The sequence below is a fragment of the Gallinula chloropus genome, assembly GCF_964237585.1.
Source record: "Gallinula chloropus genome assembly, chromosome: 4".
In the NCBI taxonomy this organism is placed as follows: Eukaryota; Metazoa; Chordata; class Aves; order Gruiformes; family Rallidae; genus Gallinula; species Gallinula chloropus.
The window spans coordinates 14,938,329-14,958,671 of record NC_140088.1 but is presented as its reverse complement, the minus strand read 5'-3'; the positions used below and the strand labels follow the sequence as shown (position 1 = coordinate 14,958,671).

Sequence of the window (20,343 nt, the reverse complement as noted above, 5' to 3'; positions counted from 1 at the left end):
CTTCTTTCCTTCTTTCCTTCTTTCCTTCTTTCCTTCTTTCCTTCTTTCCTCCTCTCCCCGCCTCTGTGTACCCTGTCCTAATGTTATGGGCCTGTGTGTGTGATGTGGTTTGTCCTGTTTTCTGGTGCTGAAATAAAAAGCTGCATTCACTCAGCTTTCTGAAAATTGCCAGCATGTGTCTCATGCTCAGGTACCTAATTCCTGTGAATTCACACAGTTTATGCTGAGCACTGCACGTTTCTGTTACTGAAACACAACCTTTGAGTTTACTGACATATTCAAGATGTCCATAAAAACACCCTTGTTCCTTTGTTGATGCTAACTTTGCCAGTTGGGGTTGTTTTGTGTTAGTTTTTTTTTTTAAAGCCATGACGTTTCCTTTGGTGTGAGAGAAGTTTTAAGTTTTTTAAACCATTTAAAGTTTCTTTGACAGTAAGTACACTTGAATACTTTGGTTGGCTTGATGATATAAAAATATATTTGTGCATATGTTAAAAAGTGCATGCTTGAGTGGCAAGCTAGTCTGTATTGGAAAGACTGAATTGCTAGAAGGGATTTGAAACTTTTAAAATCTACATCTGCAATATTAATGGGCTTGTGTTGTTCTGTTATGAAACTCGTAGTTTGGAAGGTTGGTTCTTGGTTTTGTTTTTTTTTTTTCCCAACTTTAGGTCACAATGGATATTACAAGGGGGAGCTTGGATAAGATTTCACGCCCTACATCTAGCTTAAGAACTTATCCTAATTGTAGACATTTAAACACATATATGGAGTTATTAACACCAGAGCCCTGTTTGCCAAAGGTAATTGTTTTCACCTTGAGCAATTTAGAAACTGTATGCCTAACTATTCTCAGTACAATGATAAAGAAATAAGAATCTGCTTTTTTAGCTTCACATAGACTTTTGGGCTTTACAGGTGTGGTAAAGGGTCATGGCAAAGTTCATGGGTATGGACTGCACCTTCTGCATGCATGAAATGCTGTTTACTTTCATTTTTCTGAATGTGTGTTACTCTTATTTGCCAGAAAAAGAGCTGTTTGTCACTACAGCCAGGGAAAGTTGGTTGTCTTCCTCTTTATATTGATGTGGATTATTAAATAAATTCTATTTTAAAGAAAAACTTCTGAAATTCTGGCACTAATGTGTACATACACAGCTGAAGGCTGTGTGAGCTGTGTGAGCCAGTGTGTGCATATTTTCACTTGCATCTCATTTGTGTTTTTAAATTTAAATTGGAATAGAAATAATTTTGTTTATTAAAAGAAAGCATTTGAACAGTCTTTGCAAGTTGAAGTTTTTACTACAAGGCTTTCTCAGGATATATTTGAATCAAGTTAAAATAAAATTTTCATAGCATTCCAAGAAATAGGTCACCTCCAGGATTCAACAAAGCCCAACAGAAGTAGGTATTCTGTGAAAACTAACATTGGGGATTAATTTAAATTTTGGAATGGGATTTGTGATACCATTGTGTCTTGGTTCTGGCCAGACCATAGTTTCCCCCAGCAGCCAGCCCAGGTGAGCTGAGTTAGCCTGGGCTGTTTCCCACACCACCTGACATCACTCCCCCATAAAAGGGGCTGGTGGGGAGGGGTGCTCCTGGTGCCCCCAGGGTAGTCTGAGTGTGGCTGGGATGCTCTGTTAGACCTTACATCGTGCAGCACTCTGTAATCGGGTTGGTAAGGTAACTGTGTTATCAGTGTGTGGGAGTGTAATTGGCTGTTACTGTTCTGCTTTGATGGTGCTTTTGTCAGTGAACCGTCCTTATCCCAAACCAGGGAGGTTCTGTCTCTTTCTCCTGCAGAAGAAAGGTGTGTGGTGCTCAGCCACTGTTTGGGGCTGAACCACTACACATTGTGGGATGTAGGAACTGGGACCTGGTTGCATCAGTCCAATTGTATTGTACCTCTGTTTCCCCATCTGTAGAAAGGGATCGTACCTAGGTACTGCACAGCATTAAAATATTTTTGTTATAGGTTCACAGTTGGGTATTAAGTTAGTTGGGTATTAAGTTTAATGTCAGATAACTCTGAATCCAGGTTCTGATCTTAACATCCTGGGCTTCTACGTAAACATTTCATTCTCTTGAGGTTGATGGATTAAGCATAAGCCCTTCAAAAACAATAAACCACTCTCTAGAATGAGCAAGAGTTTGGGGTGCTACCCACTGCAGAGCACCCATGGTGTCAGAAAATGGACGAGGCTGTTGTACACACAGACTCTTAACTGTTTGGCTGTACCTTCTGCTGCAGCAGAAATGGCATAAACCTTAGGAATCATTTTGTAGTTTAGCAATCCCCAATCTAGCAGTCTGTGGAGTGGTGAGTTTGAGAATCAGTGTGGTATTTAAGAAACAGAACTCTATCACATCTGGAAACGGTTCCTTTATTTAAGTACTCTGTAGTCTTGTAAAGAATTGTTGTTAGCCTTTGTGATAGCATGTAGTTATTGTGATTGTTTCTTTCTTCCCTCTAAAAATTTATATTTTTATAGCAGTAATTAACTTATATTTCATAGGTTGATTCACCTGTCAGTTTAGCTGGTGGTTGTCAGAGAGGTGGTCTAGAAGACTGCTGTCTGGAAGAAACCACAAGTGATGATAGAGAGATGTCTGATGTCAAGGGAGTAAGAACTGATCAGCAAACCACAGTGGAGAGCTCAACCTTCTTCCTTCATCCCGACGAGTTGTCAGGTGTGGGAATGACTGACGCGTTGTGTTGTGGCTAGGCCAAGTGACATGCAAATAGGCAAAATTCTAGCAGAAGGAGGTGTCAAAATCCATACCTTCACTTTTCTTTGCTATCCACCATTGAAAGAAATGTGCTGTTGCTGCCTTTGCCACTACAGTACAGGTCTGGTGGTATGTAAGCTGTGACAGTCACCTTCATCGTGGCCTGAAAGATCGGGAGATACCACCTGCATGCGCTCTCTGGAACCGTGTTAGGAAGTGGTTTTTGGTGAGGTTTATCAGTTTTCACAGAGATGGTGATCAGTTGTTAGAAACTTTGTATTCTAATAATGGTCCACCAGGCCCAAAATTTGGAAGTTTTAGTTGTAAGTTAATGTATTTAACAAGTGAATAATGCTAATACTAATAACATAGTTCAAATATAAATATCCAAATCTCATTTTAATGAAAGCACTTCTAGACGTGCTTCAGATGGCAGTCTCTTGGCACTCAATAAATGGTAATAATTCAACTTTCTAGGGCTTCTGACTATTTAAAAATAGAGAAGCCATGACCAGTATGTGAAGCAAAAAGCTTGGATACCTCTTCAAGTTTATATAAGATTTCATGACAGAATTAGGGTCAAAGGATGTCCTTTCATTCCTGCTCTCGTGTTTAACATAAGACCTGTTGTACTAGTACATACTGTTTTTTAAGCAGTATTCCACTGCAGAGACTCTGTGGTGATCCTTAAATAATAGAAAATTATTTTGGTCTCTTAATTGTTTACATTTCCAACAGTATCTTTGAAAAGTTTATTTAACATCTATTTTTATTGTGAAACACTTTTTTCCCCCCTGAGCTTTTCAGGATGTATCTCTCATTCAGATTCTGGAGATGAAACACCAACTTTGAAATTCTGTGAACCTTTCCAAGAAAAACGAAGTCATGCAAAACCAGGTATTACTGTTCAGGTGTATAAAGTGAACAGTATGATAAAACTTTTTTTCCCCATGTTAATGCTTCTAGGAGACTTTGAGACCATAGTCCATCAGTGTGTATATTATATAGTTATAAAGAAGTATTACAAAATGAAAATGTATATACATTGTGATATTTAAGAGGTATTGAATTCTTTATTTAAAGATTATTTTATTAAAGGACATTTGGGTTTTTTAATTATATGATAGCTTTTGAATTTTACATAGATTCAGTCAATTTAATAAGGCAGAATCCAGTGATGATTCTGTCCAGTGAAGCAGTGCTGGTCATCTAATGTAGTACTTATTTCTCCAGAAATGGAATAGAATTCAACTTCAAAGCTTCGCTTGGTAGTTTTAGGTTCAAATCCATCAGCTGGATCCAGGCCAGTTGAAATAAGTGCTCTTTTTTTTTTTTAATCTTCTGTTCTTGGGGCCTGCCTGGAGTTCAGTTAGATTTTTATAGCTCTCCCCTTGTTGTATCATTCATCTCTTCTTATGGCATAAAGCATCACAGTAAATGCTTGGCATCAATGGGTGTGTAAAGCATTTGACCTCAAAAGATTAGAAAATGGAGAAGTATTTCAAGACTCCAAAACTCTGATGTTTATGTGATAGGGACTGTGCTATAAATGCTGCCTTTGCAATTCTTATGGAAGCAAAGTTTGATCAGAAAAGAGGGCAAAGCATGAGGATGGTATAGGAAGAGGAAAGGCAAAAAGTGATCAGAAATTGTAATCTGTGTGTTTAGAGGAAAAAAGGGATGATTCGGACATCTATTTTAATTAAATAATGGTAGTTTCCATAATGTTTTGATATTTCTATTTTTCAAAACAACATTTTTCTAGAACTAGTATCAGAATCTGTTTTTTCTAAGATGTATGTCAAGACTGAAACTTCTATAACCTTTAATGGTGGAGATACCACAGAGTCTCTCAATTCCAGTAGTACTCATTTTAATGAATGCCATTTCAACATGTATTCTACTAGTCAGGCTGAAGAAATGATTGTTTTTCTATTTTAAAGCTTATTGTCTGTGTTTTTTGCTGATACTGGGTGATCCTGTCGATTTTCCATTATAAATTTTAATTGAATTACATGCCCAAACCAGGACTGTTCTTCCTCCACACCCATATGTTCAACTGCTACAGCTCAGAGCTTGATTCAGCATTCTGTTAAAACGTCGTTCTAATTTTTCCCTGGTATAAACAGGTTTAGAAGTGAACATCACACATATATGCTTGAGAATAATTAGAATAATTGTAGTCTTGTCTCTGGTTGTTAACAAATTACTTTTTTCTTAAATTGAAATGCTTCAAGGTAACATTAATATCAAATATGTTCTACAGCAATCTCTTCCAACTTGGAATATTCTGAAGAAACAGACACAGATCCTCAGATTCAGACAGCTATAAAGAAAATGAATAAACTTGACACAGTGCTGGCAAAAAAACATTTCAAGGAGAGAGCAGTTAAAAAACAAGGCAAAGAAATGAGGGCAAAGCTCTGGGAGGAACTTCAGGTTAGAAGTGCTCTGCTTGTTTTGTAAATAGTTTATCTTAGAGTACTGTCTTACAGAATTATCACACTTCACATATGCATTGTTTTATTAAATAACTTGGTCAGCTGATTAAAGGGAAATAATGGATCTTAAAGAGTAACTTTCAGTAGGTTTTAATATGTACTGGCTGGGCAGGCTTTGAAAGAAGGCTGTGGTCCTTAAAAATTGGTATGTCCAATAGCCAAATATACAGCTGTCTAAATGTAGTCTTACCTTTGAGCTTGCAGCTTAAAGCAGTAAGTAAATGTTGCCACTGAATAAGGAATTTTCAGTAGGGTCTGAAGTTCATTGGACCTGATAAGCGGGCAAGGTATTTTGATTGACAGTATTAGCTTTAACTAAATCTTGCATGCAGCTGTATATTTATGTTTTATTTCTTTTGAATAGTCTATAAGAACCACTGGAAGCCATGAGGAGATAGAAAACACAAAACTTTTCTTAGCTTTGATCTCAACGTGGCAGGGTACGGTTGGTAAGTAAGAAAGAAGTAAATACCCTGATATGATTATCTTGTATTTTAATTAACATTAATATTTTTGTTGGATACTATAGAAATAGAGCTTTCAGACAATCAAATAATACTTGCATATAAAAATACATGAAGAGAATATTTGAAAAAACTCCACAAACCTGAAACAATTTTTGTGTTACCACAAATGTAGAAGTAGGCTTCAATTTTGTTTATAAAAATTGCATTTTCAAAGAACTGGCTGTTCTGGAAGGGTAGAAATCCAGAATAAATAAAGCTTGCTTTTTTTCAATTTGGTGGCAAACACAGATGATTTCAGAAAGGATGTATGACTGATAACACTGATAAATTAATGATTGTAGGAAGGGCAGGCGATTAAAAAATAGGTGTAAAAACGTTACTTAGGAGCTATAGGGATGTTGGCCTTGCCACACATGTATCTTGGAGAAAATTGGTGAGGGTCTCATAATATGACAGGTTCAGAGTGAAGGAAATCCTGCCTCTTTTTAGGAACTGTTAAAAGGAAAACCAAAAGAATGGTATGGAATTGACACACTAAGTACTGAGTTATGTGTTGGAAAACAGTGCAGGAAGATGTGTGCACAGCCTGGGTCTTGAATCGTGGACCTAAAAGGAGTATGAGCCATTTACATTAAATTTGATGCTGATTATGTCACATTTAAATTCTTTTAGAAGTGAATTAAGATTCTGAATATGAGAGAGAATTTTGAGTAAAAGGGATCATCAAATAATACAGATTGTGATCCAAAGGAAAAGGCATGAACATGAAATGTGAACTTAGCTTTTTTTTTTTTTTAATTGGCTTTTTTTTTTCCTGGGAATTCTAAGGAAGAAAACTTAGGGAAGATAACAGTTTTTGTTAACAAGTGAAACCGTTAAAGACACGCTAGCAGAATATTCCCAGGAGAAAAGACCAGGAAGTCTGTTAAGAAGCTTTCTGAGTTTCATTATGATATGACAATGAGGACAGAAATAGTCCAGGTGGAAATGAACACACTGAAAATAAACATTTGCATTTTAGTCTTTCAGTAAAAGTCACTTCCATCTTGAAGTAGTATTTGAATTCTACACCTGCACTAAAAAGGAGACAAAGGACTAACGAAGGACCAAGTTCTTGAACAGGAAAAGTAAACAGAGTTAACAATATAGAGAAATGTGGACTGTGATACATAACAAAAAGACTAAGTATTAACCAAATTACAATGAATACCAATAATGTAAAACTATAGGTAGAATAGGGAAAGAAAAGTTAAACTGTTTAGAATGGTTTACTGAGTTAGAAGGACACAATCCTCTTGGTATTGTGGTTGAAACAGTTAAGAATACACAGAGGATATATGTGCTTGCAGGGACACGGAAAAATAAAATATTGGGTATTTTAAAATGTCCTTTTTCATTCTCTGGCTATACTCTTACTGGGGTAGACACTGAAACAAATGACAGGCATTCTGCTCACAGTGTCTTTATTGGGAGCAGCAGGGACTAAACCAGAATCTATTTGTCAAGAACACTGAATTGACGAGAACTGTTTGAGTGTGGGGTTTGTGGGGTTTTTTTGTTTGTTTGGTTTTTTTTTTTTGAATTTGCTGTTTGATCTGTCTTGGTGCTGGAGTTCAGGGATGTGTCATCATATGTACGTTTTGCATCTCATCCTTAATCCTTAGTTGTCCTCAATTAACAGAAAACAGAATTGTAACGCATCCTGTCTTTTTTCTTGTTGGGGAGAAAACGAGGATTTGAGGTCTGAATGCTTATTGCTGAGCAAAAATCTCCACTTGAATGTTGGAAGTAGGTGCATAAAGTGGTAGCAATATGTGGTTAAAACACTTCAAGAAAACTTATTAGTACAAGATAACCTGCTTTTATTTCTGTGATAAAATTGGGGTTACTAAGGGAAGAAGTTTGATACATGTGATATTTATGAAGTTTCCAGTAGATGTCAGGATTTAGTCTTGAATGATCTTTGTCTTGAATTTTCTGTGACAAGCTAATGCCTTACACTTCAGGTCTGATTTATTTATTTGAACAAATGGCTTGAGAACTGTCCTGGTTGATACTGAAATGGAATGCAGTTTACATATTTTTCCTTTCAGAGCTTGAATTTTACCAGGAACTTTATTAAATAAACTATATAGGGGAGCTATTTAATTACAGCTTCTAAAATGACTGCAAAATAAAACACAAGTTTTGGGTCCTAAATAATTAATAACCTGTGTCCCATCCTACCAGGCACAAAAACACACACATGGCAAAAATGTAAATCAGGACTTAATTAAATGACCTTAAATTAATTCCCCCCGTGCTCTTGTGTAACAAAATAATATTTTAAGTTGAGTCCATTAAACTTCATTATTACAGGATGTTGGTTATTTTCTTTATTTCTTTCAAACACATTTTTCATATGTGATTTATATAGTTCTGAGTGCTAAGTATGTAGACTGCAAGTTAATGCTCTGACTTGTACTTCTGATAGATATATGGCCATACCATGACTGAATTTTTTTCTTTGAGTAACTAAAACAACTTGTGCATGCTGGGGCATTTGAACACCTTTTTCCTAGACTATACCCATGACCTTATCCACTTGGAAGTCTAATACTTCATGCACAGGAGATGCCAGCTGTGAAAACTCAGATATTTTCTTCTCATTGGAAGTTTTAGATGACTCACCACGTGGTATCTTCAGTGGCTTTTGAACTTCAGGGCCTTGGGTTATATCTTCTAGAATGTAATAATTTCTCCTGAATGGGCAGTAGTTGTTAAAAACAAAAACTGAGCCATATGACACAGTATAACTATTCATAAGACACACATTGCACTTCCCCCATTTTTTATTTCTTGAGAAATATGGTGGTTACGTAACTTATTCAAGTAGATTCTTTTTAAACTTTCATGTGTGAGATCATATAGTATGATACATGTGAAACTAGGTCGTCTTCAGATAATTTCAATTCAATTTCACTGAAAAAATTCCTTGCAGATCCCTCCCATGATGAAGAAGATGAAATATGTACCTCAGTATTTCACACACAAATTAATCCAAAAGATTACCATTGCCATAAAGCCCAACATAATCAGGGTAAGCTTTTTTAATTGTATAGTTTGTATTTCCAGATATGGCAAAACAATATATACAGTGAATGGGCAATGAAGGCTTGGCCATTGAGGCTAGGGAAATGAAGTCCAAAAAAAGCAAGGTTGCTTAGTGGAATAGTGATAATTCTTATGGTTTTACAAATGATAAAAGAATAGTTTGCATTGTGACTTATGTAAAACATCATACTCAACAAGCTAAGAATTTTTTTTACTCTTGTGTTTATAAAACAAAATGATGAGATGTATAACTGATTGATTGTAAAATGCATCATTATTTATTTCACAGAAATTCTTTAAAAACTTGTCTATGCTTTAATTGCAAGGTACTGTAACTTCCATGAATAGTCTTATATTCAAGAAAACATCTGAAAATGAGTGGTGCTGTATAGAGTTTCAGCTGTCTTCAATATTTTTTGTTTGTTTGTTTTCAGTAGAATTTGCATGGATGTTGACAAACCTAAAACTGGAGACAACTCATTTTATGTTTTGTTGTGCTGATTGTTTTAAAGGCTTCATTGCTTTTGTGGTTTAAGTACTTTCTGGCAAAAATCAAACATCTGTGCTGATTCTTCCACATAACATTTGTTTATGTGCACTGTCTAGAGTTTTCAAATTCTGGTCGTAGTGTGGTGTGTCCAACACTTCAAAATAAATGGAACTCTGCTCTTCTGCCTCTGCATTTTCCCTATTTGAAATTCAAATTTGTATGGTTGAGTAACTTCTCACATGTGTTGTGACATAAGAATAGCTTCATCTGCCATTGCGATCAGCTGCAATTGTTTAGTTCTCTGTCATGTAGCGTTCTATATCAACAGAAAATTGATCTTCCTGGTGACTGGATAAGAGTGTGAGGACTTAACAAATGTATGTTCATTAAGGTTGAATCATTGATGACAGCAGAATCTCTGCACTTAGAGTGTGACTGCAGTCACTTGCAGAATGTGACTGCATGTTGTAATTCTTAAACCTGGACTTCAACTCCCTTGTCATTTTATCACTCAGTCCACCAGTATATGATCTTAAATTCGTGTTATTAAATGTTCCTTGTCACTGTGTTGGAACAGTGCTGTGTGTTTGATATCTCTGTCTTCCTACCATGTGTCTTTATTCCTCCCTTAAAATGAAGCTCAACCCTCAGCTTCTATCTGTGATTTCTAAGTTGTGCTGGAGTGTTCTTGAATAGCAGTGGTGGGTTTCATTACCAGTATTCAGGACAGCAATGCTGTTTCCAAGCTGCTGTGAGCTTGGCATGGCTTGAAGTTGCTGTTGCTTGCACTGTAGTTGAGATGGTCTACATTCTCCTGATTTGAGAATGTGTGAAATAGAGATCACCTACAACTTAGCAGCAATAAATTACTTAAATGAATGTTACCATTTCTGCTGGAGGCTTTTGATACGGTTTCTGAATAGCTAAGACTTACAGTTTTGGTTACTTTTGGAGTTCTGTTTAACAGTTGTCATAAAGGCATACCCTGAACAAGAGAAGCTTAATGTATGAGGAAGAATGTATGTATTGGTGTTACAATAGTACTTCAGCCGTCCCAGCAAGATTTGGGGCTATCCCGTTCCCATGTCTTGCAACCTTCACAATAAAGAAAATCTTCCTACTATCTAATCTAAAGCTACCCTTTTTCAGTTAAAAAAAAAAAAAAATTACCATTTGTCCTATCATTATATGGCCTTGTAAACAGTCTTTCTCCAACATTCTTGTAGACCCCCATGAGGTACTGGAAGGCTGCTATAATGTCTCCCTGGAGCCTTCTCTTTTACAGGCCAAACAAGGCCAACTCTCTCAGTCTGTCTTGATAGGAGAGGTCCTCCAACACTCTGATCATCTTTTTGACCTCCTCTGGACTTGCTCCAACAAGTCCATGACCTTATGTTTGAAGCCCAAGTACTCCAGGTGGGGGTCTCACAAGAGCACCTCCCTTGAGGTGCTGGTTATGCTGCTTTTGCTGCAGCCCAGGATACGACTGGCTTTCTGGGCTGCAGGTGAACATTACTGGTTTATGTTGAGCTTTTCATCAGCCAGTGCTTCCACATTGCTCTCCTTAGAGCTGCTTTCAGTTCATTCTCTGCTCAGCCTGTAGTTATGCTTGAAATTGTCCCAACCAATGAATAGGTCCTTGTACTTGGCCTTGTTGCATTTCATGAAGTTTGCATGGGCTCACCTCAAGTTTGTCATAATCTCTCTGAAATAGCATCCCTTCCCCCCAGCTTGTTGACTGCATCACACGCATCATAGAATATCCTGAGTTGGAAGGGACCCATAAGGATCATCAAGTCCAACTCCTGGCTCCACACAGGGCCAGACAAGTCAGAGTATGTGACTGAGTGCACTGTCCAGATGCTTCTTGAAAGTAGGAGTGTTTGGTGTGTTTTCCTCATTTCAGGAGAGAACTTGTCATGTTTATATTGATTGGTGAATTCTTGTATGATCCAGTTCCTTGATAGATTCATGATGTTACCCGGTAATGTCAAAGATAGTTTGGGATGCTTTCAATAAACTGTTGTGCATTTGAACTGTGACAGCTTTTTCTTGGTCAGATGCAACACCTCAGTCCTTTAATGTTTAATTACAATTTGATTTGTGAGTTCTCACTGATTTGTGAGAACACTGCACAGATTTTGTCCATAGTGTTTAAATGGATGCTTGGAATTTATTTCATATGTCTGGGAATTTGCTTTCAACCTGCCCACTCTGAAGAAGAGTTACTTCTACGTAAGCTTCCATATCCTAGCTTCTATTATCTAATTTGTTTTTTGGTGGGGTGGGGATGAGGGCTGTGTAGGGAAATAGCCCACCAATTTCTCAAATATATACATTCCAAAACAGCAAAAAAAGTACCGTGTCTACTTTTGAAAAGGTTTTGGAGACTTAGAAGTTGGTTGTATTTACTTAGACTTGTGATAAATATTTGCTGTTCATAAAGGAATTGCTGTTTTAAAACGGTAAAAGTCTCTGAAAAACAGAATATCTGACCATTTTTGTATGATGGATAGAAACCTGTTGTTGAAATAATAAAATAGGTGTGATGTTGTCAGAATATCATGTGGCTGTATAATAGATTTACAGCTCTATTCGAACTTTTATTTTTAAACAAAATTGGTTTTATAAGCTGTGTTATAATAATATCAACTATATCATCTGCTCTTCAGCTGTTTTATTTTTAAAAAATGTACTTGATATGTCTCCAAATAGTTCTGTGGTTTTAAAAAAAAATCATTGTCTGGTTTTGTACCGATGATAAAACTGAAACAATGATAGGGTTTGAAGGAATGCTGTGGCTTTTAAAGCTGCCATGTTTAACATTTTTGAGGTCAGAAATCCAAAAGTATTTTAGCCTTCACAACATTGAATGATCTCATATAAAAAAGCTTAAAAAGGCTAAGAGATTTTGCCAATAGTTATATTTTAAATATAGCAATATAGTTTATATAGACAATGAAATACATTGTCTATCCAGTTTGTATATTTGTTAAAGATGTAAATGGGATTGGTGTTGTTATGGCTCTCATTGAATCTGAAAGGAACGATCATAACTTAGCAACTTTTCTTCCTTTAACTTCAGATTATCCAAGTGAATTAAAACCAAATGAATTTCTTAATCAAGCAGAGAAAATGCATAGCCAAAGTAAAACCAAACAGGATTTCATTAAAAGGAATGTAGAGGTAAGCATTAAACCATCAACCCTTTGTTAAATGTTAAGTATTAGACAGTATATGAATATTTCTGGAGACAGTTCAGCTGTTTTGTTCAGGAACGTGAAAAGCTAATTAGGCATAAATGAAAAAAATCTTGCTGTTAAATATTGTTGATGGCAGAGAATGGGGATGATACTGCTTCTATATATTTGCTAAAGAGTACTGGAAACTCAATTGTTCTGTTTGTGACTGGACAGAGCTTGTTTTGAGGGCAAATATATCCTAAGACTTTCTTTAAATGTGCTTGGTGTTAAGTTGAAGAAAGGTGTTTTTATACATAGATAAGGAACAACGTAGGTTGTTCGTATACAGGCTCCTTATTTACAGAAGACTTCTTTCTGTCAGAAAATAGGTGCCTTGATTTTCATGCTTTTCTGTGAAGATCTAGTAGCTATAATCACTTTTTGTTCAATGAAAAATATCCATTCCCCTGCTATGTCAACAACTGTTACAAGATTATCAATTTATTGTATGTAGGATGCTAGATTTTTCTGTCGGAGTGATAATTTGTATTATGGTAATAAGCAAGTTTGGGATGTTATTTTCACAGTTTAAAAACTTTGTTTTAGTGCTGTGTGAGTTAATAGAGTTCTAAAATTTGTGTTTTTTTTTTTTTTCTTTGTGAATATTTCAGCTAGCAAAGGATTCAGGAAACCAGATTATTATGCTTGAGGGAGAAAGAAAAAGGCTAATTGAACTATTGAAAGACACAGAAGATGGAATTGAATTGCAAGGTCTTGGGGTATGGCAACTTTAATTTGTACCATCCTGTTGCATTTGGCTTTTTACAGTAAAACTTTTTTTTTTTTTTGTTTAAGTCTGACCACGAAGCAACCTACTGAGATTTGAGAGAAAAGCTGGACAAATCCGAGTGGCTTTGCCTCCAAGAATGAATTTTCATTGGCTGCTTTGTTCATTTTATCAACGCTTGGACAGGCCTGGCCTCAGAAAACCAGCAGAAATTAGATGTGGGTGAAAGGAGTCTTAGAAATATAAGAGAAGATGACCTATTTTCTCTCTGTGAAATGTGAAGTTACGGCCTGTCAATCTGAGTGGCTAGGGCTGTAGTCTCTGGTAGCAGGGCCAGTAAATCCTTGGAGTTTTTTGAGGACCTCCACTTCATAATACAGCAGTAGAGGAAATATACATTGATGATGCTAATGTGTCCATTTAGAAAGGAAACATGCCAGCTTCCAACTCACTGTTTTTTAAAAATATACAGAGGAGCCAATTCTGCTTAAATATTAGATGTTTATGCTTTAGCATAATTTTGTTAAAGAGTGTGCAGTCTGCATACTGCAGTGGATAGCAAGAGCTGCTTCTAGGAGAGTCTGTGTCCCAAAATAGTTCCCAGTAATGAGGAGACATCAAATAGTCTTCCAGTTACTAGGAGGTAGTCTTTATTCTTACTGCTTTGAGGCGAATGTTATGATGAAGGAGTTCTTGGGGACTTTGTTGTTTTACAGAAGCAATATAAGGCTGGCTGCTAGGATAAGCAGATAGAATTTGGTTTGAAAAAAATGAACCCTACTAGAAACTTAGAGTACTTTTGAACTCTGTATGGTATTAAAGATGCTAATGATATGTGTTTTCATGTCATGGAATGAATGTCCTCAAACTATGTAAACTTGATATAACACTTGAAGAAACTCGCATTTTAATAAATAAGAAATACTGGGAAATGGTTGCTTTGTGTAAAGAAATTCTAATTTGCTTTACATTAAAATGTACATTATGTTTTTTATAGTGATGTTAAGAACTTTTTGACATTGTAAGTGTATACTGAATCACAGGACCTAAACAGAAAGGTGTGAACTTTGTGTAGAATGAATGAAATATACTGAAGGTCCAGATTCTGTTCAATTTATACAGCTAAAAATAATCTGGACTGAACTATTTTTCAGTAGGCAAAATAGAAATTTAGGTGTGAGAGAATGAAACAAATGCAACACACAAACTTCCCAGATTTTACTTTGAGGATTTTCTATTAGGTAGTGAAGACATCTAAGAGGTGAATGTTCTTTGTTATTATTTTCTAAACTGTGTCTAAACTATGCATTTATAAATTACAGTTTCATATGTTGGCTAAGAAGGTTAAGAGAGCTCAGGATTTTCTTCATCTAAATCCAAACTGGTTAAGGAAACAGAACTAACCTACCCATGGTTTGTGACACAAACAAATCTGTAATTTACCGAACTTTGGTATGATTTCTAGGCTGAAACTTATTCAGTTTCTGGTCCAAAACATAGAAAGCTTATTTAATCTGTTTGGACACAAACACTGAGAATGCAGATTGATTTATGTATCTGTGTAAAATGCTCAGTGGTTAATGAAGTTGTGCAGAGGTGTTTGACTTCGTTGACATAGTTCAGCATTGAAAAAATGCAGTGGAACCTTCTGCGATCTGTTCTTGATCTACTGGTTAGGACAGTTGTTTTTTATTGTACTTTTTTGCATATTAAAAGAGCAAAGCTAAAGCTCACTGGATCATTATTAAATTGATCTTTTGTGTATGCACTTAGGAGAAGATTCAAGATATTCTATTAGATACATTTGCAACAGGTTTGGCATTATAATCCTACGTAAAGGTGACAAAATGTTTAACTGAAACAGTACTTCACCCAGACTTTGAATGGGAAGAAACTGTAGGGAGAGAGTTGAGGGGCTTTTGTTTGCTTTTTCATTTTCTCTTCTCATTGGAAATGTTGGTGTTTGATTAACAATACCATCTCTTCTATTCTCTCTTGAAACTGTGTCAGTTCAAGGACTTGGTCCTTAATTTCATAAACATCAGCATTAAAAGATCTGAAGATGTCTTAAACAGCCTTCTGTTAGTAAACATCCTAATTTTCTGACCTAGAGTACAGGGGATTTTGTAAAGAATTTATTATTTTACTGATTGCATAGCTCTTCTCTCACAATACATAGATTTTAGGTTTTCCTTTTTATTTAAGCTAATGTCCTTCACAAAATTTACAAGCACTTGAATTGTATTATGCAGAGTGGCTAATGCAAATTCTGACTAGTAGTGTGTCACATTTTTGCCCAATTCTCAATGCATCAAAGCAATGGAAAAGTATAACATTTATACAAACTTTGTATTTGGCACATGTCACTATTATGTGGATATGTATCTATAGAGATTTTAGTCTTTATATCAGATATTAAATAGATCACTATACAGGATGTGTGTTGCTATATGTTCTTGATGCAATAGAGAAGAATGGGAATTTGTGAGTTGGTCTGGTTTGTACTAGAGCATTTCTTTAAAGAAGATAGCTCCTAAATCTACTGCCAAAGTAGAATAGAAGAAAGGATAATACTTAGTTACTTAATCCTGCCTAGTGTGGAGATGGATATTTCTCCCACATTTGAATTGTATTATGGGTGAGGCATTTCCTGTGGCTGCTTTACAACAAAGATCATGAGGAAATTATCAGCTAACGAATAATCTAGACTGCTTCAAACTGTCCCAGGGAACTGTCCAGCTGATGGCCACTTTCATCTTACTTCACTCTGACTTCTAAAAAGTTGGTGCAACCACACTGGCTCAAGTAATGTTTGGGAGGTTATCAGTTGAGGCAGAGCTGGCTGTGCTGTGTGAATTCCTTTGTATAATGTAATGCGGGTTAGATAACTTCATTTGTACTACTAAGTATGTCCAAACAGCACTTCTCACTTTTTTTAAAAAGTGTTTTATGAGTATTTAAAATATTTTAGGAGTACATATTCATGCTAAGCTAATTGTCAAAGCTGCAGGGCTATAATTTGTTCCAAATGCTCCACAGTAATAAGCTCTGACTGCTCTGTGTAAAAGTACTGTTCTGAGTTAACACAGAGAGGACAGAAGCTTATTTTCCAAGCAAAGCCATCTTGAAAATACAAAATAGTGTTTCCATCTATTTAACCGTGGAGTAAAGTGAGTAATTTGGATATTTGGAGCATGGGAGATAGACACTAAGCAGTTTCTAATGAGCCCTCTTGCAACTTAACTGACTCCTGTAGAGTCATTCCTGTGTGTTTGCTCTATGCTTTTAAGTGTCTGATTAAGGGTGGTTAGCGTGGCACAAGTGTAGTACTGCATTTGATACATTATGATGGTCACTGTCTCACCTGAACAGATGTTTCCACAAAGCTGGCAAGCTTCTAAAGACATTTTTGAGTTGCTTTTCTGGAGTCAGGTCATTCCTGGTCAGGCTTACTGGTTGTGTCATCATACTTGTATGAGATAGCATTAGAAGAATTGATTTTGTTTCATGAAACATTACTTTTTTTTTAATAGTATGGAGGTAATTTGTTACAGGTGTTTGGGGTATGCTTTCTCTCTTTGTAACCAGTGTGTTTTAGGGTAGTGAGGATGAATCAGAGATGACCTCATAGCAGTGGTATTGTAATTGGAAGCTGATATTTCCTCTTTTTCTGTGGATGTGGCTGCTTGAATAGCCAGAGGACTAATCTGGAAGCTGTAAAGGAGTGTGGGGCATGAATCCCTTGCAAGACAGATGTTGAAATCTTAGGACAAGGTGCTGGGCCTCTTCTGTTAGGGAAAAGATAGGAAACCAGCTTATACACCCCATGCCCTTCCCCCACATCCATGCCCTGCCCTTCTAAGGTCCTACCTGTTGTTTCTTTGCTGTCAGTGCAGACATGTAATCTTCTAGTGTCATTCCCAGTGAATGGTGGCCATGCAGACTTGCTTCCCTGAGTGTGAGACAGGAAGGCCAGGTTGATAGGGAGAACCTGCATCTGTTTGGGAACATAAGCTTGTTTGTTTGACTTAAGCGGGCCAAGCTCACTCATGCATCTGTCTGTATTAGGAACACATACTCATCTTGATTAGTCAGGTGTTACTGCTATTAAAAGGAAAAAGTCATGTAAATTGTGATCAAGAAAATAACTCTGAGCGCTCCATCTCTCCCAGTCTTTCTGTGGTAACATACTGAGAATCTAGAGGGTTGGTAGCTATTCAGAGCTGTTGCTTTGCTTTCCTATGGATGTGTTGTTTTCTTCTTTGGTGATACACTGCAAATGACATGTTATGTCTCATACCCTCGTTTTGAGATTTGGCTCCAGGTGCTTTCTGCCACAGCATCAATGTCTGCAGTTTCATTCCAAGCCTGGCCTTGGTCAGACTTTCTCTCTTTTTGACTCCTTATTAGATGGACTGTGGTTGTCCTAGATACAGCTGCTGATTGTATTTCCTTTGTTGACTTGCACAGGAGTCTGTTGCTTCCACTTCCTTCAGAGGACAATAGAAAGTTAATGTATTGTGTTCCACTTTATTTGGACTTCTGATGTGCTGCTGTGCAGGTGTGATTGAGTGCATACTAAAATAGATGCGTGCCTGCATTTGCTGGCAGACTTGGAGATACAAGTTCATTGGGAGAGTTTGACAAGATGTGTCCAGAGTAGTTGAGAATACCTTACTGTCTTAAATTTGCTGTATGGTCAGCTCTCTTAAGTGTGTAAACAAGGAGCGCTGAGGTGCAGGGTGTAACAGAAGTGACTTATGATTATGTTGAAGACAGTTCTAGTGCAGTCTGAGCTGTGCTTTTCTACTTCAATATTAGAAATTAGTGTGAGCTTATAGCATGTTCTTTGTGTTTTCTGTCTCAGGACTTGTAGACCTGTGTCTGCCAGACACTTTCCTCTTCATCTCTATTCTCTGCACTGTCTTGCAAAGGAGCACAGCACTCCTAAAATTGATTTTCATGCCAATTGCATTAAAAAGGATGCTTACAGTGCAGTGCTGGACAGCAAAATCTATACGCAATGTAGACTGTGGCAAGCAATTATTTCTTCAATTGGGAGCTGGGACTGCTGTATTGAACAAATACAGAAACTGCCACAAAGGGAGAGTTTGCATTCATGGAAAGGAGCTGTGGTAGGCATGGCATTGAGGCTGGTTTGAAGGTTTGACTAACTTGGCTAAGAGGCTGTGAGATGTGTCATTAGGGAAAATGGGTTAGCTATCCAAAGTGCTAATCTAGGTGATCCTGCTCTGGCAGGGGGGTTGGACTAGATGATCTTTCGAGGTCTCTTCTAACCCCAAATATTCTGTGATTGTGCGCTTCTCTTAGGCATAAAGAGAACTTGATCAAGGGAGTTGTATAACCTTCTGAAGAATGGGTGGGGAACTTGGGAGCTGACTGATTGCTCTTTGGCCAGCTGGCAATGGAGGCAAGGCATCTTGGTTGAAGCAATAGGCTTCTGCGTGGCTAGTCAGTGAGGACACAGGCTTTTATAGAAATAAGTAAAATAATAACAGAAGTCTGTTTAGATTAACACACCATTTTTGCTATTATGTTTTACCAATGCCTGTGTTTTCTAAAAAAGAAAATGAAATTATATACTTTTGAAGTCAATTTAACTAGCTATTTGGTTATATTAAAAAAAATTTATGCCTCTAATTTTTCTGTCCATATCTGCTTTTTAGTGTGCTTGGTACATGAATATTGTTAGTTTTCAGCTATATACTGAGGTGGATGAAAACTTACATTTTATTCTTAAGTATGGTTTATTTGAAAAATCAATACACTTCATGTGCAACTCCCTTTAAAGACAGGGAATAAAGATGAAATATTTTCTGTATCTTTCAATAGGAGGATATATATGACTGGCTAGCACCAGGAGAAGGATACACACCTGAACCAAACCAATTTCATCACCTAAATGAGATAGATGCTAAACTTCAAGTACTGCTGTCTCACGGGGATTTTTCTGAGATTTCCAGCTGTGGCTCAAAACCTTCAAGCCAGATTTATCAGGTATGTTAAAGAACATAACTTGTGTCGCAGTTTCTTGTTTGAAATGTGTGTTGAGATCTGGTGATAATGACAATAGAACATGGATCTGTAGCTTTTGCATTTTTCTCTATTGTCTATTTGTTCTCAGAGTGTATGTGTTTAAAGAATGAAGAGAGATCTGTGGCTACGGAAATCATATGGAAAAACATTATGCGGTTATTTTGAGTGGTATATAATTCAAGGAATGTCTTGTTTTTGACATTTGTTGATTCCACACTTTGAATAAGTAATTCATATGCAGGAATTGATAACTTGGTCATTTTTGACTGCGTGAGGGCCTAAGCAATTTTGTCAGCATACGAACATGTTACACATGATAATTTGTTGCTGGGAATTAGAATTAGGTTTCTTCTGATTTTAGGATTGCAAAAGCCTATTCTTTTATGAACTGAAAGATAAAGCAAATACTGTTAAGCAGTGTTAAAGACAGTGAAATATCTATTGAAATTATATGTCCATTGTTTTTAATGGCTGTTGCCTTTTTCCCTTGCGAGCAATATTAAGAATCTATGTGGTCTCAGCCTTGAGAAATGATTGATTGAATTTTGTACAGAGAAGACCACCAATTCTTCCTGTGACCCAGTAATGTTTTCCCCCATTGAATGGGGGAAACACAAAATACCATAACTCTTATTTTGTACCAATTTCATAAAACTTTATTTCTGTAAAATTTACATTTTACAACCAGAACAGGTATATTAGGGGCTCCATAAGAGTGTACATTGGCAAAACTGTTTTGAGTTACCAGAGTATGAGCAATGTCTCTTTGAATGGCTACAATAACTGTGGCTATCTTTATTTTCTTTTTCTACAGCATTTGATTGTAATTTTTGGTATTCACTTCTGTTTTAACTTCAGGCTTTGTTTTACCCGTAGTAGTTTCTGTTGCTGATAGTTCGAGTAGCATTTTGATGTTGATCATTTACCAACCGAGATTTAATGTGTGGAACAGCGACTCCCTCTAGTGGGTAATCACTGAAGCAAATGCAGTTACCCATCCAGTAATTGCAGGTTCATCAACCTGAGCTTGCTA

At 36.6% G+C, this 20,343-nt stretch overlaps 1 protein-coding gene across 1 annotated transcript in view; it reads left to right on the top strand.

Moving 5' to 3' along the window:
* Positions 1 to 677: 677 nt before the first annotated feature.
* Positions 678 to 20,343, top strand: part of FSIP1 (fibrous sheath interacting protein 1) — a gene marked incomplete at both ends in the record, with an annotated part of 71,272 nt that continues 51,606 nt past the window's right edge. Inside the window, 9 exons of the mRNA XM_084264209.1 lie at positions 678 to 803; positions 2,520 to 2,694; positions 3,541 to 3,630; positions 5,000 to 5,172; positions 5,599 to 5,683; positions 8,682 to 8,780; positions 12,370 to 12,470; positions 13,138 to 13,245; positions 19,107 to 19,271. Coding sequence (XP_084120335.1) covers positions 678 to 803; positions 2,520 to 2,694; positions 3,541 to 3,630; positions 5,000 to 5,172; positions 5,599 to 5,683; positions 8,682 to 8,780; positions 12,370 to 12,470; positions 13,138 to 13,245; positions 19,107 to 19,271 — 1,122 coding nt within the window. The remainder of the gene's footprint in view (positions 804 to 2,519; positions 2,695 to 3,540; positions 3,631 to 4,999; positions 5,173 to 5,598; positions 5,684 to 8,681; positions 8,781 to 12,369; positions 12,471 to 13,137; positions 13,246 to 19,106; positions 19,272 to 20,343) is intronic.